The 18,748-nt window shown below is 36.9% G+C and overlaps 2 protein-coding genes across 3 annotated transcripts in view; both read right to left on the bottom strand.

Moving 5' to 3' along the window:
- The window catches only part of LOC133875677 (anaphase-promoting complex subunit 6), a 31,139-nt gene extending 20,974 nt beyond the window's left edge, over positions 1 to 10,165 (bottom strand). Inside the window, exons 1-11 of one of the 2 annotated variants that reach the window (XM_062313879.1) lie at positions 9,768 to 10,165; positions 9,554 to 9,688; positions 8,974 to 9,047; positions 8,695 to 8,734; positions 8,355 to 8,400; positions 8,019 to 8,098; positions 7,677 to 7,858; positions 7,464 to 7,589; positions 7,040 to 7,114; positions 4,516 to 4,641; positions 2,915 to 2,984 (exon numbers count right to left, since the gene is read on the bottom strand). In XM_062313879.1, the coding sequence (XP_062169863.1) occupies positions 2,915 to 2,984; positions 4,516 to 4,641; positions 7,040 to 7,114; positions 7,464 to 7,589; positions 7,677 to 7,858; positions 8,019 to 8,098; positions 8,355 to 8,400; positions 8,695 to 8,734; positions 8,974 to 9,047; positions 9,554 to 9,688; positions 9,768 to 10,013 (1,200 nt within the window). In that variant the 5' untranslated portion in view covers positions 10,014 to 10,165. The remainder of the gene's footprint in view (positions 1 to 2,914; positions 2,985 to 4,515; positions 4,642 to 7,039; positions 7,115 to 7,463; positions 7,590 to 7,676; positions 7,859 to 8,018; positions 8,099 to 8,354; positions 8,401 to 8,694; positions 8,735 to 8,973; positions 9,048 to 9,553; positions 9,689 to 9,767) is intronic. The other variant, XM_062313878.1, reaches the window with a different exon arrangement.
- Positions 10,166 to 12,097: 1,932 nt separating this feature from the next.
- LOC133875213 (ras-related protein RABA1b) lies at positions 12,098 to 17,966 on the bottom strand. The gene is made up of 2 exons (XM_062313257.1): positions 17,636 to 17,966; positions 12,098 to 12,750 (listed from the first exon to the last, which is right to left on the bottom strand). Exons 1-2 carry the CDS (start codon positions 17,854 to 17,856, stop codon positions 12,321 to 12,323), a joined length of 651 nt encoding a protein of 216 aa, XP_062169241.1. The 5' UTR covers positions 17,857 to 17,966; the 3' UTR covers positions 12,098 to 12,320.
- Between the last annotated feature and the right edge of the window lie 782 nt (positions 17,967 to 18,748).

Here is an 18,748-nt window from a genome sequence, read left to right as displayed (position 1 = left end):
ACTGAAGGTATTCAAGCTTTCGATGTTATTGAAGAAAGAAGGGCCTTAGGGGAAGAGGAGATCTTAAGAAAGGCTGAGACTGTCAAAGAGTTAGAGAAGTGTTCTCTTTTGGAGGAGGTGAGTTGGAGGCAGAAATCTAGGATGCTGTGGTTAAAGGAAGGGGATAAGTGCACTAAATTCTTCCATTCTATAGCCAATTCCAATAGAAGGTACAATTCTTTGAACTCCTTGGTGATAGGGGACTCTCTATCCTCTGATCAGTCAAAAATTGGCGTGCACATCGTCAAGTTCTACAAGAAGCTGTTTACGGAGCAGTGCAGGTGGAGGCCTTCGGTTGAGGGTATCTCCTTTGATTCTATTCTAGAGTCTAAGGCAAGTTGGATGGAGAGAGCTTTTGAGGAGGAGGAGGTCAGGAATGTAGTTTCAGCAATGGATGGAGATAAGGCGCCAGGTCCTGATGGCTTTTCTATGGCCTTCTTCAAAGAGTATTGAGATGTTTTGAGGGGGGACATTATGGAGGTGTTTCGGGAGTTTTTATCGGGGGTTCTTTCGAAAAAAGTCTCAATGCTTCGTTCATTTCTCTTATCCCGAAGATTCCAGGTGCTAACGATTTAAAAGACTTTCGGCCTATTAGTCTTGTGGGTAGAGTTTACAAGATCATTGCCAAAGTTCTAGCAAATAGACTTAAGACGGTTTTGGAAAAGGTTATTTCTAAATCTCAAAGCGCCTTTGTCAAGGGGAGACAAATTTTGGACCCAATACTTATTGCTAATGAATGTCTGTATAGTAGATTAAGATCTGGGGAGCCTGAAGTCATGTGCAAAATGGATCTGGAAAAAGCTTATGATCATGTTAATTGGAATTTTCTCTTGTTTGTGTTGAGAAGATGTGGATTTGGGGAAAAATGGTGCTCTTGGATAAAACATTGTATATCCTCTGTGAGATTCTCAGTGATGGTTAATGGCTCTCCTAATGGATTCTTCAGCAGTTCTCGTGGGTTGAGACAAGGGGATCCTCTCTCACTCTTGTTGTTTGTTTTTGTGATGGAGGCATTGAGCCGAATGATTTCAGTTGCGGTAGGAGGGGGCTTACTCGAAGGGTTTAGTGTTGGTAATGTTTCCTTCTCACACTTGTTATTTGCAGATGATACTTTGATTTTCTGCAATGCTCGCCATGCTCAGTTGCGTTATCTTAGAAGCCTCTTTCTTCTGTTTGAAGCTGCTTCGAGCTTGAAGGTTAATTTGGCCAAGTCAGCTTTAATTCCTGTGGGCGACGTAGTTCAAGCGGAAGGTCTTGCCGATATTTTAGGGTGTGGGGTTGCCAATCTACCGGTCTAGGCCTTCCGTTGGGGGCTTCCTACAAATCTATTCATATCTGGGATGGTGTTATTGAGAAGGTTGAACGTCGGTTGGCCAGCTGGAAAAGGTTATACCTTTCCAAGGGAGGTAGAGTTACCCTCATCAAGAGTACTCTTGCCAACTTGCCCACGTATTTTTTGTCTCTTTTTCCTATCCCGGCAAGTGTAGGTGCTCGAATTGAGAAGCTACAACGAGATTTCCTTTGGGGAGGAATTGGTGATGAGTTCAAGTATCATTTGGTGAAATGGTCTAAAGTGTGCACTCCAGTTTCAGAAGGCGGGTTGGGTATTAGAAATCTGGTGGTGTTTAACAAGGCTCTATTAGGCAAATGGTTGTGGCGTTATGGGATTGAGAGGGAAGCTTGGTGGAGAATAGCGGTGGATTCCAAGTTTGGAAGTTTATGGGGAGGTTGGTGCTCCCTAGAGCCTACAAGTACTTTTGGGGTGGGGTTGTGGAAGAACATCAGGAAAGGGTGGAAGAAATTTGTAGGATTCTCTAGATTTGAGGTGGGAGGTGGGGCTAGAACAAAATTTTGGCATGATTTGTGGTGTGGGAACTCAACTCTTAAGGAAGCTTTTCCTGTTTTATTTGGAATTGCTCGTGCGAAGGATGCTTCAGTTGCAGATAATGTGGAGCCTGTGGGTGGCTTCAATCAGTGGAACGTGTGCTTTTTTAGAGAAGCGCATGATTGGGAAGTGGATACCTTTGCTACTTTTTTCCAGGTATTGCACTCGGTCAATTTTAATAGAGGTAGTGAAGACAAATTGTGGTGGATCTCCTCCAAAAAATGTTTGTTCAAGGTCGGGTCTTTCTTTAGCTCTCTGGCTTGCGATGTGAGAAGTCACTTTCCTTGGAAGAGTGTATGGCGGACTCAGGCTCCTCCGCGGGCGGCTTTTTTCGCGTGGTCTGCGGCTCTAGGCAAGATCCTAACGGTGGATAATCTCAGGAAAAGGCATGTCATTGTGATGGATAGATGTTGCATGTGCAAGAGAAGCGGGGAATCAGTGGATCATCTTCTCCTTCACTGCGATGTTGCATACGCTATGTGGAGTGCTATTTTTTCTCATTTTGGTCTGTCTTGGGTTATGCCTCTGAGAGTCCTTGACTTGTTTGCGTGTTGGTGGACGACTGGTAGGCCGAGGAGTGCTGTTATTTGAAAGATGGTGCCGACATGCATTCTTTGGTGTGTTTGGAAGGAAAGAAATGATAGGTGTTTTGAGGATTTGGAGAGGTCCTCGGAGGATATTTTAGCTTCATTTTTTCATACGTTGTATCTTTGGACGGTGGCTTTTGTGTCACCGTTGTCGTTTACCTTTGATGAATTTCTTGTTCGTTTTTTACTTTCTAGCTAGGTGCGTTCTCTTGTATACTGCCGGTGTATTTAGGGGCGCCTTACGCTTTTAATAAGACCAACTTATTACTTATCAAAAAAAAATCTGCGAGACAAGTTCACAAAATAGTCTTTGGGTGCTACAAGATGGAAAGACTTCACATTTCTTGCAAGAATCAAAACCACAAACAAATGTCAATTTGCCAATAACATAAAGTTAAGTAACCTGTGCGGCAAGCTTGTAGCTGTGAGTTCGCAGATACTCCATCCCAATGTACAAAGATGCTAAATGGCACCTGCAAGATGCGAATATCAAGAGTTAACCCATAAAGGAACAATTTACAACTAAAAGATGCAGACTACTACTTAAGTAAAATGAACTAGACACTTATCTGTAACCATGACATTCTGTTACACAGTTTTGTCTAAGACAGAGAAATCAACTTTACCCAGGGATCAAAATGCCAGGATTCTTGAGCTACAGAGAATGGTCCATAGGAACAAAAATTATAGGAGATTTAATGTCCAATTCCATTGGAAAGCATTTTGGAAATCTAAAGGTGAAAATGGAAGCCATCTTTCAAATAACGGATACTATGAAGCTATAGTTACATTTATATATGGAAAAGTTCATATAATTAAACAATTACAGACTAATGGCAAAAATTACAGAAATTCCTTCTGATTGAAATTTCTGAATGGTTCATTTTACTGCTTTTGAACTCTCAGAACCTAAATTCCTGATTCAGTGACCAGCTTAATATATTCTGCTAAGAGTATGCAGCCAGAAGAGGCAGTCCAGAAGTCATTTATCAAAATGATCAAGTAGGTCAAAACAAAATGTTTATATAAGCAAGAGTCCAAGATATTCTGTCAGTATTTATGCACTAAATGACTATCAGTTTTGTGATATTTTCTAGGCGCTTAGAATTAGGAATCTGAATTCCAGAGTGGTAAGAAATTCTATGTCTTTTGGTTAGGGAGACTGCAAATAACGTCTGTTTTCAAATACTTCTTGTAAAGGAGTAAAGAAGGGCCATTTACTGGGATACTTTGGAGTGCAATTCTCTTTTCTCCGTTCTCTTAGTTTATCTCAAGCTTTTGGTTGATAAATACTTTCAGGTCTGTTGCTTTACTGAGATATTTAAATATAGTTAGATATTGAAAAAAAAATCCTAATGATATTCCTCATAACTTAGTATACTTAATGGAAACAACTTGCCATAATTTCATAATTGCTACTTCAAAACCCAGTTTATTATATTGTTGTAAATTACAATTTTATCAGGCTAATACCTTAATGTAACTCAATACAAATTATAGTTATCGAAAAAGAAGCTGCGGGCCTATGAATTTTAACCTAAGAAAGTATTGGATACAACTCTCTGAATTCTTTAACATAGAAAAAAGAGGTACATGTTATTAATCCTTCACCATAGAAAATTAATCATTCACTCTCTTTGCTTGCTGAGCTTGCAGATAAAGGACACATCAAACTTCTTTTAATATCATAACTTCAACCCAAAAAAATGACCTGGTTGACAAATTCTGGAAGTGGCTATGTAAGGCTACCTATGCACATGCACAGTAACCTTCTTCAATTAACCAAGAATAAGAGAGATGTTCGGAACAGAGTAAGTTTTTAATAATTATAGTCAAATATAACTAAACAAAATAACCAATTGAGTTTAAAAAAAAAAAAAAAAAAAAGGTTATAAGTATATTAAACACAAAATCAAGAAAGGTCAACTAGAATTTCTAATACAAAGATATTTTCTTCATTAATTATGTTTCACTTAAAAGAAGAGCAATCGAACAATAGAATACCCTGGAAATAAACGAGCAGCAGTGCGATATGCCGACATTGCTTGATCACCCTCCTCTTTAGCAGCATGTGCATTTCCATAGCCTATCCAAGCAGGCGGAAATGTTCCATCTAGAGTCGCAGCCTTGCTGTAGAGTAGAACAAAGCAGATATGAAATGAGTTTTGATTATACAACCATGAAAACTTTTTTTTTTTTTTTGATAAGTTACAATCATATAAACTTATAAAATTAATTAACAGACATGGCGGATAAGATAGGTTTAAATAATGACTTAGAAATGCATAATTGGCTTACAATTGTATTATCAGAAACCAAACAAGCAATAAAAATGTTATACATTTTATTTGCAACAAGTAGATCAGGAAACAAAGCATTTGACCCTTTTTTTTTTCTTTTGATAAGTATTAAAACTTTTATTAGGAAAACATGAAAGGGCACAGCCCAAGTTTGCAAGATGTATACAATAGAGACACCAAATAATCAAAGATCTAATGCTACAATTATCGGGAAAAAAAAAAAAAAAAAAGAGAATGGCTAGGAATCCCCAAAGCACTTTTTTCTTCTCTAATAATTTCAAATGAGGGCTGGTTGATGTTAAATTATGCTACATGTTAGAGAATATACTCTCCATATATTAGGGATTTGATTTGAGCAATTTATTGTAATTATAATCAATCAAATCTGATCGATTTGTTTGTAATCAGATTTGATGGTAATCAAATCACATTGATTAATTACCATACTTATCTACCCAAACCCTACTATAAATAGGAGTCTATTGTATTGTGAAAAGATCAAGCAATAAGAGCATAATATAGCCCTTTGGGCTTTATCTTGTAGACATAAGTCATAGACCGAACCACGTAAACTTATCTTGTCTCTATTTTATTATTTTCGCTATTTATCTTTAGCTTTCCATTCTATTATGTTTTCTTTCATGGTATCAGAGCTATAGGCTAACGCCAGTGTTCGATTCAATGGTCCTATGAAATTTTTCGTTTTCTTGTATTTCATTTTTTTCTTGATAGTGAATATTTTGCAGATCTCCGCACCATTGATCTTGCATAGTATCTGATACACACAAGCACAAAAAAAAAAAAAAAAAAAAAAAAAAAAAAAAAAAACCCAAAAATCCCACTTCCCCGCAGATGTCTCCTCTTTTGTATTGTTGTTCTTTTTTTTTTTGGTTTGTTTCTTTTTTGTCAAACAAGTGGTGTGCGTGACCTGTGTCTTCTTTGGAAACAAGACAAACCAAAATTTCAAGATGGTTTTCTCATGACCTATGTCCACAAAATAAAGCCCAAAGGGCTACATTATGCTCTTATTGCTTGATCTTTTCACTATACAATAGACTCCTATTTATAGGAGGGTTGGGGTATATAAGTATGGTAATCAATCAATGTGATTTGATTACCATCAAATCTAATTACAAACAAATCAATCAGATTTGATTGATTATAATTACAATAAATTGCTCAAATCAAATCCCTAATATATGGAGAGTATATTCTCTAACACTACAATGTCCTTTGTTCCCTACGGTAACGCTCATTTCTTTTGCGTGAGGATTTGGTGGAATAAGGCTCTCTTAAGAGTGGTTTTCTTTGCTTGATCAGCTGCCTTAGGGAAGATTTCAACCATGGAAAATCTTAGAAAGTGATTGTGGTTGATTGGTATTGTATGTATAAGAGTGGAGAATCAATGGACCACCTTTTACTACATTGTGAAATGGCTAATGCCCCATGGAATGCCATCTTCAGCCTTGTAGGGTTGTCGTGGGTTATACCTCGTCAAGTGGTAGATCTTTTTACTTGTTGGAACGGGTTTTTCTTGTAGAAGTTGGAACGGTATGATATGAAATATGGTTCCATCTTGCCTTATGCGGTGTCTTTAGAGCAAGATAAATGATCAGAGCTTTGAAGACTGTGAAGGACCGGTCTTAAGGATTTTTTCTTTAAGACTTTCTATCACTAGACAACTATTGTTGACTAAAATATTTCTAGCTTTCATATTTTTCTTGATCTTTTTTCTTCTACTAGCTAAGTGTTTCTCTTGTATACTTCCTATGTACTTGAGTTGCGCCTTTTGCGCTTTTTAATAAGTTGCGTTTACTTATAGAAAAAAATAATTTCAAATGTCTCATACATTTGCATAGATGACTGCCTGCAAGGCCATAAGTCTAATAAAAGACCAGGCAACATATCGTGTTTGGGCAGGACCAAACACCAACTTTTGGCAGTCTAAAGAATCTGAACTATAAAAAAATATCCACTAAATGCATTGGACATGCCCAAGCAATCAAGCCCATTACAAAGAAAATAAATCCATATATATTTGGAGAAAAATAACATACATGAATATCTTTAAAGGACCACTACTGTTGCAATTGAAGAATGGTCACAGCCTATTTGCTCGGGTGGAGAGGATAACGATATACAAACTATAATGTAATAAACTAAGAATACCACACTACTAAAGTAAGACAATTTTAATTGTGCCTCCGTTAATAACATTTGAGGTTTACCTGAAATAACGGCGTGATTGATCATACTTCTTGATACAATAGTAGTAGCAACCAACAGCAAACCATGATAAAGCCCTAAAAAGATAAAAGTTCTGATAAGTAATCAACTTAAGGCACTAAAAGCATCCAATTCCAAGGAAAACCTAAAACCTATTTTCCACAAGATTTTAAGCTTTTTCTTTGTGGTTGTGGTGGGATGGGGAGAATATATAGCAAAAGATATTCTTCAGTTCTTCATTATACATTCTCATTCTTCCTGCACAAACTAAACCTTGATGATAAATGAAACATTTCATGCTGAGTCACGGTTGATGGCTATGTCAAAATAATATCAACCAAAAGCATATGGAATTTCAACCCAAAAGAATAATCTCTAAACATACCAAGACAACTAAAATAATATAAAAACGAAATCCGCTCTTACTTTAGAGGATAGTCCTTCACTAAATTGCATGCCATAACATAGAGCTCATTTGATTGTCCAAGCTCCATAGCAGCTGCTAAATGCACCAAGGTACTTTTCAGATGGAAAGGGTCTTTCTCAAGCAGTCTGTAACACAAATGCTAAAGCTCAGGTCAAATAAAGAGATCTTAGGAATACATTGTAGCTGTAAATCCAAATCAGTTGCCAACTTACGCAGAAGTTAGTTCAAAACATTTTTGATACTCCCCACATTGATGGTAGTATTCAGCTTTGCATGCCAAAAGATCAGTGTTGTTTTTTAGAGTACGTTTGATGGACGAATCAGAAGGGTCACTAATACAACTTTCTTTTTCAAGTTCTCTGAATTTGGCTTCAACAACACTTTCTTTGTCATACTGGTTAAGACAAAATAGAACTGATGATTACACACAAGTACACAGCAACAGAAAATCCTCAATCAATGAAATTATAGGAAATCAAAAAGTGCACTAGTTAGAGATCTTTGACATGTTTTACATTATGACCAGTAAGTACTACACTTGCATCTTTGTTTACCTTCTTTATTAAACATGAATAGAATGATAGGAGCCATCCATCTTCAGGACCAAATTGCAATGATGTGAGTAAACTTGTTTCTGAAATTCAGCAGCAACTAGAAAAGTTAAAGAAATGGACCATCTCAACCAAATTAGATAGTTGTTTGAAAGAATGCAGATGCAACTACTACCGTGGATGATGAATCACATGCCAGAACAAATGACACTAAAATAAATCTTACCAATTATATCAAAAACTAATTAGACAAAGATGAACTAGAAAATGGAAATCTGGTTAATCTTCAACAGCCTGCATAATTAACACAAAGAAAAATATAGTTTGAAGACCTCTTACCTTCCACACACGTCAGCATGTGATTTTCAATAAGACGCTCAAAAGCCTGAGATAGATATGACCATGAGAAATTTACAAAAAAAAAAATACCATTAAATTGATTTAAACAGCTAAGGTAAAAGCGACCAAAATAAGTCTTAAAAAACATATCTTCAGAAAAGCAAGTGACAAAAAGATACGGAGCTATTAAAATCTCTAATTAGGCAAAAACAGGTTATCGAGTTGCTAATTGCTCTACACCATCTGCAGCAGACTTACCTAAGTCAACAGAGAAGCTATTTGCACTTGACAAATAATCACATACACAAGAAAAGGAAAAAGTAAAAAGATTAAAATGTACCTCATAACATAAAGGATCAGCTTTGACAGCAGCTATGTACCTTAATAGATCACAAATGGAGTAAATTAAACCAACATCTTCATGGAGCTCTTCAACCAACATCTTAATTCTTTTCAACCAAAATCATGCATAAAATTGTTCACTCTCGGAAGGGTACTTAATAACAATTCTAAAGCTACTAGAAGCAAACACCAATAAAGTGTCATTTTATGTTTACAAGAAAAAAAAAAAAAGCTTACAACTATCTCATGGTTGAGTCAAATGGCAGGAGAAACTAACCACTGTCGAGCCTGGGCACGGTTGTCCGATGCTTCGTATGCCTTACCTCTTAGAAAGCATATTGCTGAAGATATCTGTCAAAAGAATAGCAAACCTCATTATATGCTCAAAAATCTATAGAAAAAATAATACTGTTAAGCGTTCAGGGGAGTGGAGAAAAAGCCACCAGACACCACCAGATATCTGTCTACACTTAAATCACATAATTTTATTTTTTTTTTCTTTCTTTTTTGCATAAAAAAATTTCTAACCAAAATTATGCATTAGTTTCAACTCAAAAAAAAAAAAAAAAAAAAAAAGAAAAAAAAAAAAGAGCCTTTAATCCAAACTACTCCGAGACGGACACTCTTGTTGCCCCAGTCTACAAGAAAATCTAACCATAAGCATATCAAAACAGTTTTAAAGATCAAAGAAAACAAAGAGCTGCATTTCACAGTGTAATTGCTTCTTGATCAAGCACATTAGTGTCTAAAGTACAGAAATTTCACAATGACATAAATCTACTTAGTTAACAACCTACACTGTAGCCATGATTAGGCATAACATCGTCAAGCAAAAAACAAAAGGAAGAAGTGTTTACATTGATTTCACGATCTTCCCCATCCTTATCGAGATACATGGCATTGCAGTCCTTTGTGTCGAACACGTTTCCGTGTTCATCCACTTTCGCCTCTCCGAGCATCACTAGGCATTGGTCCCAATCCTTGAGCTCCTCCTAATCACCACAACACACATATAAACTAAAACGACAACCAAGCAGGACATGCGACAGTTAAAAGCAAATAGGATCGTACGAGGCATTTGGCGGCGAGGTAGCGGAAGCGGAGGTCGCGGAGGACGATCTGGGAGGCGTTGAGGAGGTGGAAGGCGCGGCGGAAGTGGCGGCCGAGGAATAGGGCCTGGGCCTGCATGTAGATGTCGGCCGGGTCGTTGGTGAAGGCGGCCACTTTGTCGGCGAAGAAGATGGCCGACGAGTACAAGTGCTTGCTCACGCAGTCCCTCACCACTCCGCGGAGCTTCTCAATTTCTTCCTCCATCATGTTTCGAGTGCAAGTGAGTGAGAGAGAAACGTTTCGATAAGTAGTGGAGGATTGTGCTGTGTTGGGAGGAAGGGGAGAGATGATTGATTTAGGGGTTTTATACAAAAGAGTGAAAATGAGCGGGAGGTTCAGGTTTGTGATGGGCGTTTGGATCTTTTTTAAGTCCTTCAAAGTTCAACCCATTTTTTTCCTCTCTCTCATTTCAATTTTCGGGATCCTAATTTAAGAAATTAAATCACTTTTTATTTTCCTATTTAATTGTACTTCATAATAACTCTTTTGCCATTTCTTTATACCATTTAAATATTATTTAAATTAAATAGAAAGAAAAAAAAATGAAAGAAAAATCATTTAAATATTATTTCAAATAAATGCTAAAGCAATAAGAGATATATGATAAAAAAAATTTATATTAAAATAATGTTAAGAAAATCACTTTTGATTTCCTAAATATAGGATATAAACTTTGAGGAGTGATTGGTACACAACAGTTGTGCAGCTGTTGTGCATCACTCTAAAAATATGGAATGGGTTCACGTGGGACCTATGTGGTGGAACCTACCACATGAAATCCACCCCATATTTCTAAAACCTTGCACAACAGTTGCACAACTGTTGTGCAAAAGTCATTTTCCATAGAGAATAACTTCAATTCGGTCTAGGCAGAAACTAGGTCTTTTCTGCCTGCCAATGAAAAGTGGACACATAAGCTAGGAACAAGAAAATGAAATAGATACAAAACACCCTATTTCTTTGCAGTCAAATGAACAGATCGAGGGAGAGAGGCGGGCGTCTTCACGCCGGAAACCCAGCCCCGACCACCGACCCCAACAGCTTACGATGTAGTCTCTGTACTGGTTCTTTAATTCTTTTGTTATGGAACAGAATTTTGAACTTTGATTTGCATTTTGAGTGGGGATGTGATTATGAACGCTTTTCGTTTTGGGAACTTGTTGCGTTTCTAGGGTTTTGGTGGGAGTTTGTGGTTAATTAGTGGTTGATTTGTTTGATTTTGTGGTTGAAGCAGAAAGTGAAGTGTGTTTTTGGTTAATTTTGGTCTTCTGGTTCGATTAATTGTTAAATTTTGTTGTTGTTGCTGACGGGAAGGAGTGTTTATGCCCATTAATTGTCGCCGCCGGGAAGGGCTGGCCAAGCAAGTCAATCGCCTCGCCCAGATGCTCCTCTCCACGGTTCGACTCGATCTTCGACTCCGACGGCACCGACCTCTCCCTACCCCCCATCGACAGCAACGACCCCATCCTCACCATCGCCTGGTCCTACATCGCCACTGTCCAGATGGGCCAGCCCAAGGACCAAAAACCACCAGAGGGGTGAGAGGGGAGAATGGCCGGCGAGAGGGAGAGATCTCGGGAGAGGACGAGGCTCAGGCTGGACCTCTGTGGCTGGAGGACCGGACGGCCGGTGACGGGGAAGAGGCGGTGCGGCTGACGGCGAGTCTGACGGGTTGGGGAGCAGAAACTTCAGTTTTTTTTTTTTTTCATAAATTTGGTGTGATCGGGTGTTTTCAGCTTATAGTGTTTTGATGTGTTATGGTGTATTAAATTGACGTGACATGTTATTATTGGAGGGCAAAAACTAGCTCCTTTATGCCCAGACCTGATAGAAGTTGCACTCTTTTTCATAAACTTTTGGTTCTCTTGGTGTTTCCTTAATTAGGAAACAACTAGGGAATGGAGAATCTGATTCGAAAAAAAATTTAAGAGTTTTCCTTTACATGTAGAGAAGAGAACAGAATTTAAAAAAGCTGCTACTAGAACTCTAATAAAAGTAATCAGACCTATTAACAAACAATCATAAAAACAATTTTCACCGTGTCCCATCCTAATTCTTTTTCAAACCAAAAACAAATCGCTCCAAAAATACATTAACAAACATTCAAAGCTTCCTCTAAGAAAATGTAAAAGTTTTGGGGGGTCTTAAATGTTCTCTTCCTAGTTTCCGTTGGCGGAAGCCAAGAAAAAACAAAAAAAAATAAAAAATAAAAACCCACTTCCGGCACTTACATGTACCACAAAATAGTAGTAAAAAGAAGTAAACAAAGCAACCGCATTTGCAAATTCCTCTAAAAAAATAAAAGCTCTTTCTCATAGATTAAAAGAAAATGTAGAACAGGAAAGCCAAGCTATTTATGCGCCTATTCTGCTTCTACATCTCATGTATCATGGTGTTTAACAAATTGAGTTCAATATCCCGAGAGAATTCCTTTTACTGGTTGTTACTACTTTGTATACCAGTACAACAAGAACGAATCCAGCCGATAAAGTTCTGTTTTTCCTCATTTCTAACTTAGCAGCAACCAAGTTTCGTCAAACCAGACTTGTCATCTTTGATATTTATTTTCTCTCCTTTGGTTGGAACGGATGCAGCATCTCCATTTTCTCCTCCTTCCATTTGCTTCTTGCTTACAGCGTGGTAGATTTGAGTCAGTACTTCAGCAAAAGCATTTTCCACATTTACTGCCTCCAATGCTGAAGTTTCCATGAAGTAAAGGGACTCCTTTTCAGCATAGGACTTCCCTTCTTCGGTTGGGACAGCTACTAGGTGGCGAAGATCAGATTTGTTCCCAACAAGCATCACGACGATGTTTGAATCTGTGTGCCCTCTTAATTCTTTCAGCCATCTGTCAGCATTCTCAAATGTTGCATGACGAGTGATGTCATACACAAGGAGCGCACCGACCGCTCCACGATAGTACGCACTGGTGATGGCACGGTACCTAAAAAGCCAACAAGTAAATGAAAATATAACATCTAGTCTATGGGAGCAATAATCAGAGTTTGGCCGGCTCAACAAAATTGTTGTTGACAACATCAACAGTTGCTAGTTAAATCTGATAAAAAAGAATATCTTTGAAGTCTTTTAGCAACAAGGCATGATTGTTCACTAAATGGTTGCATGGAGAACACAGAAAGGAGATTACTATTGAGATAGAGTCAACAAAAACATACGAAGAATAAGACTGAAGATTGTACTTAGAGAAAATATGAATAGAAACAATCACAGAAAAGTGCACATCTACGGATTACTTTAAGCAAGTATAACCAGCAAGTTGCATCATCTCCTCAAACTCTTTCAGTTTTATCTTTTACAACAGCTTACTTTAAAATGCTGTTATTGAATCACAATAGTTAAGATGCTATCTTTCTTTAATTAATATTTGCCCGATCTAGCTACAAAAGAAACATTGTTTCGTGTTATGCAGCTCTCTCTTTTATTCTTTTTGGCATTTACTTGAGGTAAAATCTTAAGGCCCAAGGAGCTTTCACACTGTTACGGGTTTTTATTTTCTATTTTTCCCCTGGGTTGACCAAGGGTAAAAAGAGACATATTCGTGTATGTTGACATTGGAAAAGTATTAGAACAGGTTGCAAAAGTTTTGCAGGTTGTCCTTAGTTTCATGGTTTGGATACAGTAAAACGGTGCATTTTTGGCATATGATGTATGGTGTGGGGATCATACTTTGAAAGAGTTATTACTAAATTTTTATTTACTTGTAGAGGACAAAAATGCTTACATGAAATCTTATTTGAGACCCAGGAATGATGGGGGAACTTTTTTTGATAAGTAGGAATGATGGGGGAACTAGCTCATGAATCTTTGGTTTATACAAGCTTTCCAATATTGGGAGTTTGGAGTGATTCTATGTTTTATTCTAATACTCCAATAAGCAAAAGTCATGTTTGTTTGGTTGGTTGAGGAGGACATTTAACCATGGTTGGATATCTGATGTTTGTTCTTTTAATGAGTCTTAAGAGGTTCCAATGCAGTGCAGTTTCCTTGGAGGGGAATTTGGTGTAGCAGGGGTCTCAAGAAAGTTGCCTTTTTGTTTTTTGGTATGTGTGTGTGTACAATAGCCTTAGGAAAGACTCTAACAGTAAACAATCTCATTAAAGGAAATATTGTTCACTGTATAGTGGTGAGCAAGTGTTAATCATTTGTTGATTCATTGTATAGTGGTGAGCAAGCTGCAGTCTGTTATCTTCTCAGTTTTTGGAATCTAATTGGTGATGACTAAGAAGGTGATTAATCCTCTTTGGATAGAAAGGTTGGTTTGGGAAGTATAGAACTTTTCTCATTTTTGATAGGCCCCCCCTTGCTTAATGTTGACAGTCTAGAAGAAAATAAATAATCGTATGTTTAGTGTGTGCAGTTATCTATTGTTGAGTTGAAATCAATGCTTTTGATATTGTTGTTCAAGTGGTCTGGTGCACTTGGATCACTTCTATGATTCCTTTTGTAGGTTTCATTGATTCTTTTTATTTTAGAAGAGCTTTGTGTACATAAGTTTTCTCCCTTTCTTTCTTACTTTCTTTTCTTTTTTTTCTTTTTTTTCCTTTTTATAAAATGATTATTACATCATAAAGGAAAAAACAACGAAAAATAAGAAAAAAAAGAGGAGCGCAGGCCTTAAACATCAATCTAGTGCTATGTAGGGTATAAAAGCGTACACAACAATAACAAAACCAGGTTTAAGACTACAATTCCAAAACTGTATATCAGGTAATGAGGAAGCATTAAAAGGAACGATTCATAAAGGTAAAGTCTGCAGAAGAGCATAAAAATCAAGAAAGCCTTATCCCAAGTTCCCAACTATTTCAGTCAGCAATACAGCCTCCATCACCACCACTCAGCAGGAAATTTTTAAGTTGGTCTTACTTCAATCATTCTGAAGTGATTTTCAGAACTTTGACCATTTTATAACAAGTATCCTCCATCATCGCTAATCTAGTTTCTACATTTAGTTATGCAATGACAACATGCTTAAGCATATTTTTTGACAACTTCTATAAACCCTAAGAATTTCCTTCTTTCCAAATCTAATTGGACATCAATGTGAACAAAGTCTGCAGGGGAGTGCAGACCCTTTACTCTCTTCACCTTGCAAGAACAATTCAACCATGTTGATTTTGCCAACATGATAGTTCCCCTTTATTCAACCATGTTGATTTTTCATTAATTTAAAACTGCCTTAGTCCCAAACCATTCCATTCAACCATTATAGAATAGCTAAGGTGCTAGCCATTGATTCATCCTAGCAAAGACTATCCAAAAAATCTCTCCCATCACCACCTTCCTTGTCCTCCTTAAATTTGTGAACAATTATTTTCAACTCTAGTAATCAATTTATAGCAAAGATCCATGGATTCGTGATTGGCACCATTAAGTACCTTTCAGATATCCTTTATTTTATCATTTATATCAAACTAGTTTTTGCTTTTCTCTATTAAGTTCTCAATCTTAAAAGTATCATTTCTAATGGTTTTCTAGAATTCGACAGTTAACCAAACCAATGAGTTTTAGCTCAAATGGAGCTTTCTTCTATTGCAGCAAGGTGGAGGGTGAGGTCGTGGGTTCAAGTCCCACGTGCGTGTAACTTACCAATAAAAAAAAACTTCTTTATTGATAGATTTTGGGTTTTGGTTTTGCCTGATTTGATTTAGTGTTGCAGTCTTATTTTTCCATCCCTTAAAACACAATGAGTTCAATCATCTCCCATTTCTCTGTCTCTCCCTTTCTCTCTATGTCTCATAACCAACAGAAAAAAGTTCTTCTATACTTTTCATTCTTCTATTAATGTATCTCCGCAAAACAACTATCATTAGTTGTCACAACCTAATGATTTGCTAACTACATATGCATAATGCTACTAAAGGACTAGTCTTAATTAGGGTTCCCTGCAGTTGCTTTATAGCCCAAAAATTGACCCAATACGCACCTGATGTGCGACTTATACACCTGTCCAATGCTTTCATAGCTCAACTTGTGATATTTCCAAATTCATGAGTTTCTCCAAGGATTTGACAGAAACCAGGTTTCAAGTAAAATAAAATACGGCAAAAAAAAAAAATAGCATGGACCCATCTTGTCAATCTCTAAGACAAAGGATACTCTAGCTTCAATATCTGTCCAAGGTTATTACTGCGACCATAATATAGACTTCTTGAATGTATTTTTTTTTTTTTATAAGTTTTCAGTGGAACAATTCAAAAGATCATATGAAAGTTCAACATAATACCAATGAAGTTCACAAAAGTTCTGATAACATAACAAAATTTTATGATCAGACCTCAAAAGAATTGATAACAGCATCTTTTTTTTGTAATGCATTAAGTCTTCAACATTTGAAATGGAATGTTGGAAAGAAAATTAGGTCATCCTAAGCAGTGATGCGAATATAGAATGTTTTTAGGTTCATCGGTGTTATAAGCATGCACACAAGGAAAAATGCACTTCTAGGTACATGCAATAAGCTGAGCTCCTGAAGTGCCAAACCAATCAACCCCCTGCAGCAACACTAATAGAGAAGACAATGGATTGAATGAATTTCCTTGCAACATTTGACAACTACTGAAAGCAATTCATTTGTTTATGCTTTTACTGCTATACTAACTTAAAATCAAAGTATTTTAATCCACAGAGTAAGTAATATTTGCATTTTGTAAAAAGGGTAATCCTTCGAACTTTTTTCAACTTGTAAACTAATATTATCATTACTGTATAACTGACCACTGGCCTTGACAAGTGGCATCCATTTTTAAGGTTGGCTTTGCCAATTGGCCTCCCTTTGGGAATCACGAAATTAATGGATAAACAGCATAATGCTCATCCCTAAATCAATCCATCAGCCCATCTTCCAAAAAAAAAAAACAACAAATCTGACGGGTCCAAATCAAAAAGGAAAAAGGAAAAAGGAACAGCTTAAGACAATTTTCACCAGAAAGGCCTAAAATTCTTTTTTATTTTTAATAAGTAAACCAGAAAGGCCTAAAATTCTGACAGGCGGTTTTTGTCCATTAGCTTAACATTGTTAATTCAGGCATTTAGTCGTGGCAGATGCTGTTGCCTCATTAAACTATTAACTAAACACATCCTTGGATACAAACATGATAAGTCAAAAGAATTCAAACAAAGTAGTTCAAACAACAGATCTGAGCTCAATTCACCTGAAAATGAGAAAAATTTGAGTGGGCAGAAGTTCCTCAAACAGCCCAATGATATACATAGACTTAAGTTCGTAACAGCATCTATTTACAGATCTAGACAAGGAGAAACAGTATTCACTCAAGACAAAGGAAATCAATGTTTTATTTCTCTCAAGATTACTAGCACATCTTAAATTAAAAATCACCAAATATGAGAAAAGACAAAAACTCATTACCCAGATTTGAAAAATTCGAAGTAGATGAAGTCTAAATCTCTTCAAGAATATTACACAGTACATTAAATCGAATCTCACTCTCAAACCCATAAATTATCTCCATCCAACAAAATAAAGAACAAGCAAATCTACACGATCCCAAGAGAACACCCAAAGCTTCACAAGCACACAAATTCCTAAGGTATTTCTAAGAGAAAGATGACGTTCATTGAACAAATCCGATGGCAGAGACTAAAGATTTAAATCTATATGTAAAATTTGGTAACAAGCACACATGATCTCCATCACAGGTAAGCAAAGAAGAAGAAAATTCACCCAATACAACCAAGAGCAACCAACCAAGATGGCATCAAAAGCTTTACAAATCCAACATACCAAACAATCAAGAAGCCAAAATAAGAGAAACCCAGATGGGGAAAGACAAAGTTGAAGAAAAAAAAACCTTTCTTGGCCAGCAGTGTCCCAAATCTGAGCCTTGATGACCTTGCCATCGACTTTCAAGGTCCGAGTGGCGAACTCGACGCCAATGGTGGACTTGGACTCGAGGTTAAACTCGTTCTTGGTGAACCTGGAGAGCAGATTCGACTTGCCGACGCCCGAGTCCCCGATCAGGACCACCTTGAAGAGGTAATCGTAGTCGTCGTCTGCTCTGTACCCCGCCATTGTTAGCTATCGTAACAGCTTTCCTCAACAAAATGGAAGAGAGAGAAAGAGAGAGAGATTTTTGCAGGCAAATGGAGCTTTCGGTGGGAGGACATTGTGGGAAGCGTGAAAGTGTTTTAAAAAAGCGCCAGAAATGATGCGAGAGTAAAAGGGTACAAAGCGAAAAAGCCCCCATCTCCTTTTTACTATGGTCTTCTACCGTCTATAAAAGGTAATCCAATAGGCTAAGGATCACACCTCATGAAACGGAGATCATTAGTTCGAATCTCCCATTTCCTCTCTTATATGAATATGTTAAAAAAATAAAAATACCATAGTCTTTTACCACACACTTGGCATATTGAATTTTCCCGTGGACCGCCTCTTTGAGTGAAAGATTTGGCATACCAATATATGGATTTAAGGGGTAATATTACATGTTCAAGCTTTTACTAAATTTGGAAGTAAGTTTATCAATAGGAAAGGGTCAATATTAAATGACCGAAATCGAGAAGATTATTTTATAGTTAAGATTTAATTTTATTGTATCTAACGTATACGTGAGTGCATGTGCATTTTATTAACAAAAATTTGAATTTGTGTGGTCTTTCGGGTTGGGATCTTACATGTTTTAGGTGATATTATTGCTGAGACTGAGTGCCTAAGTTGAATCTCCAAAATTGTTGACAGAAGCATACTCCCTTCAATTTTTTTGAGACCAAACATGCTGTAAGATGCTTTTGTCCAATTGAATTTTGATTTCTAGTTGCAAAACAATTTCATAATTGAATAGATGTTATTCTTTTAGATAGATGTTGCATATAATGTCCTTATCCCCACTTTCTGTTTCTAATAGAAACGAAGGTGCGTTCTGATTATCTTTAGAGAATTTGTACTATATGTGGTTTTGAAT

Source organism: Alnus glutinosa, chromosome 8 (genome assembly GCF_958979055.1).
Source record: "Alnus glutinosa chromosome 8, dhAlnGlut1.1, whole genome shotgun sequence".
NCBI lineage: Eukaryota > Viridiplantae > Streptophyta > Magnoliopsida > Fagales > Betulaceae > Alnus > Alnus glutinosa.
The sequence above is the reverse complement of the archived record's forward strand: the minus strand, read 5'-3'. Positions and strand labels throughout refer to the sequence as shown.

What these genes read in the sequence shown, in the direction of transcription:
- LOC133875213 (XM_062313257.1), bottom strand. Translation starts at nt 17,856, where the DNA reads ATGGCGGGGTACAGAGCAGACGACGACTACGATTACCTCTTCAAGGTG. An exon ending in GACACTGCTGGCCAAGAAAG is followed by an intron (nt 12,751 to 17,635) that starts GTTTTTTTTTCT and finishes TTGGCTTTTTAG; the next exon opens with GTACCGTGCCATCACCAGTG.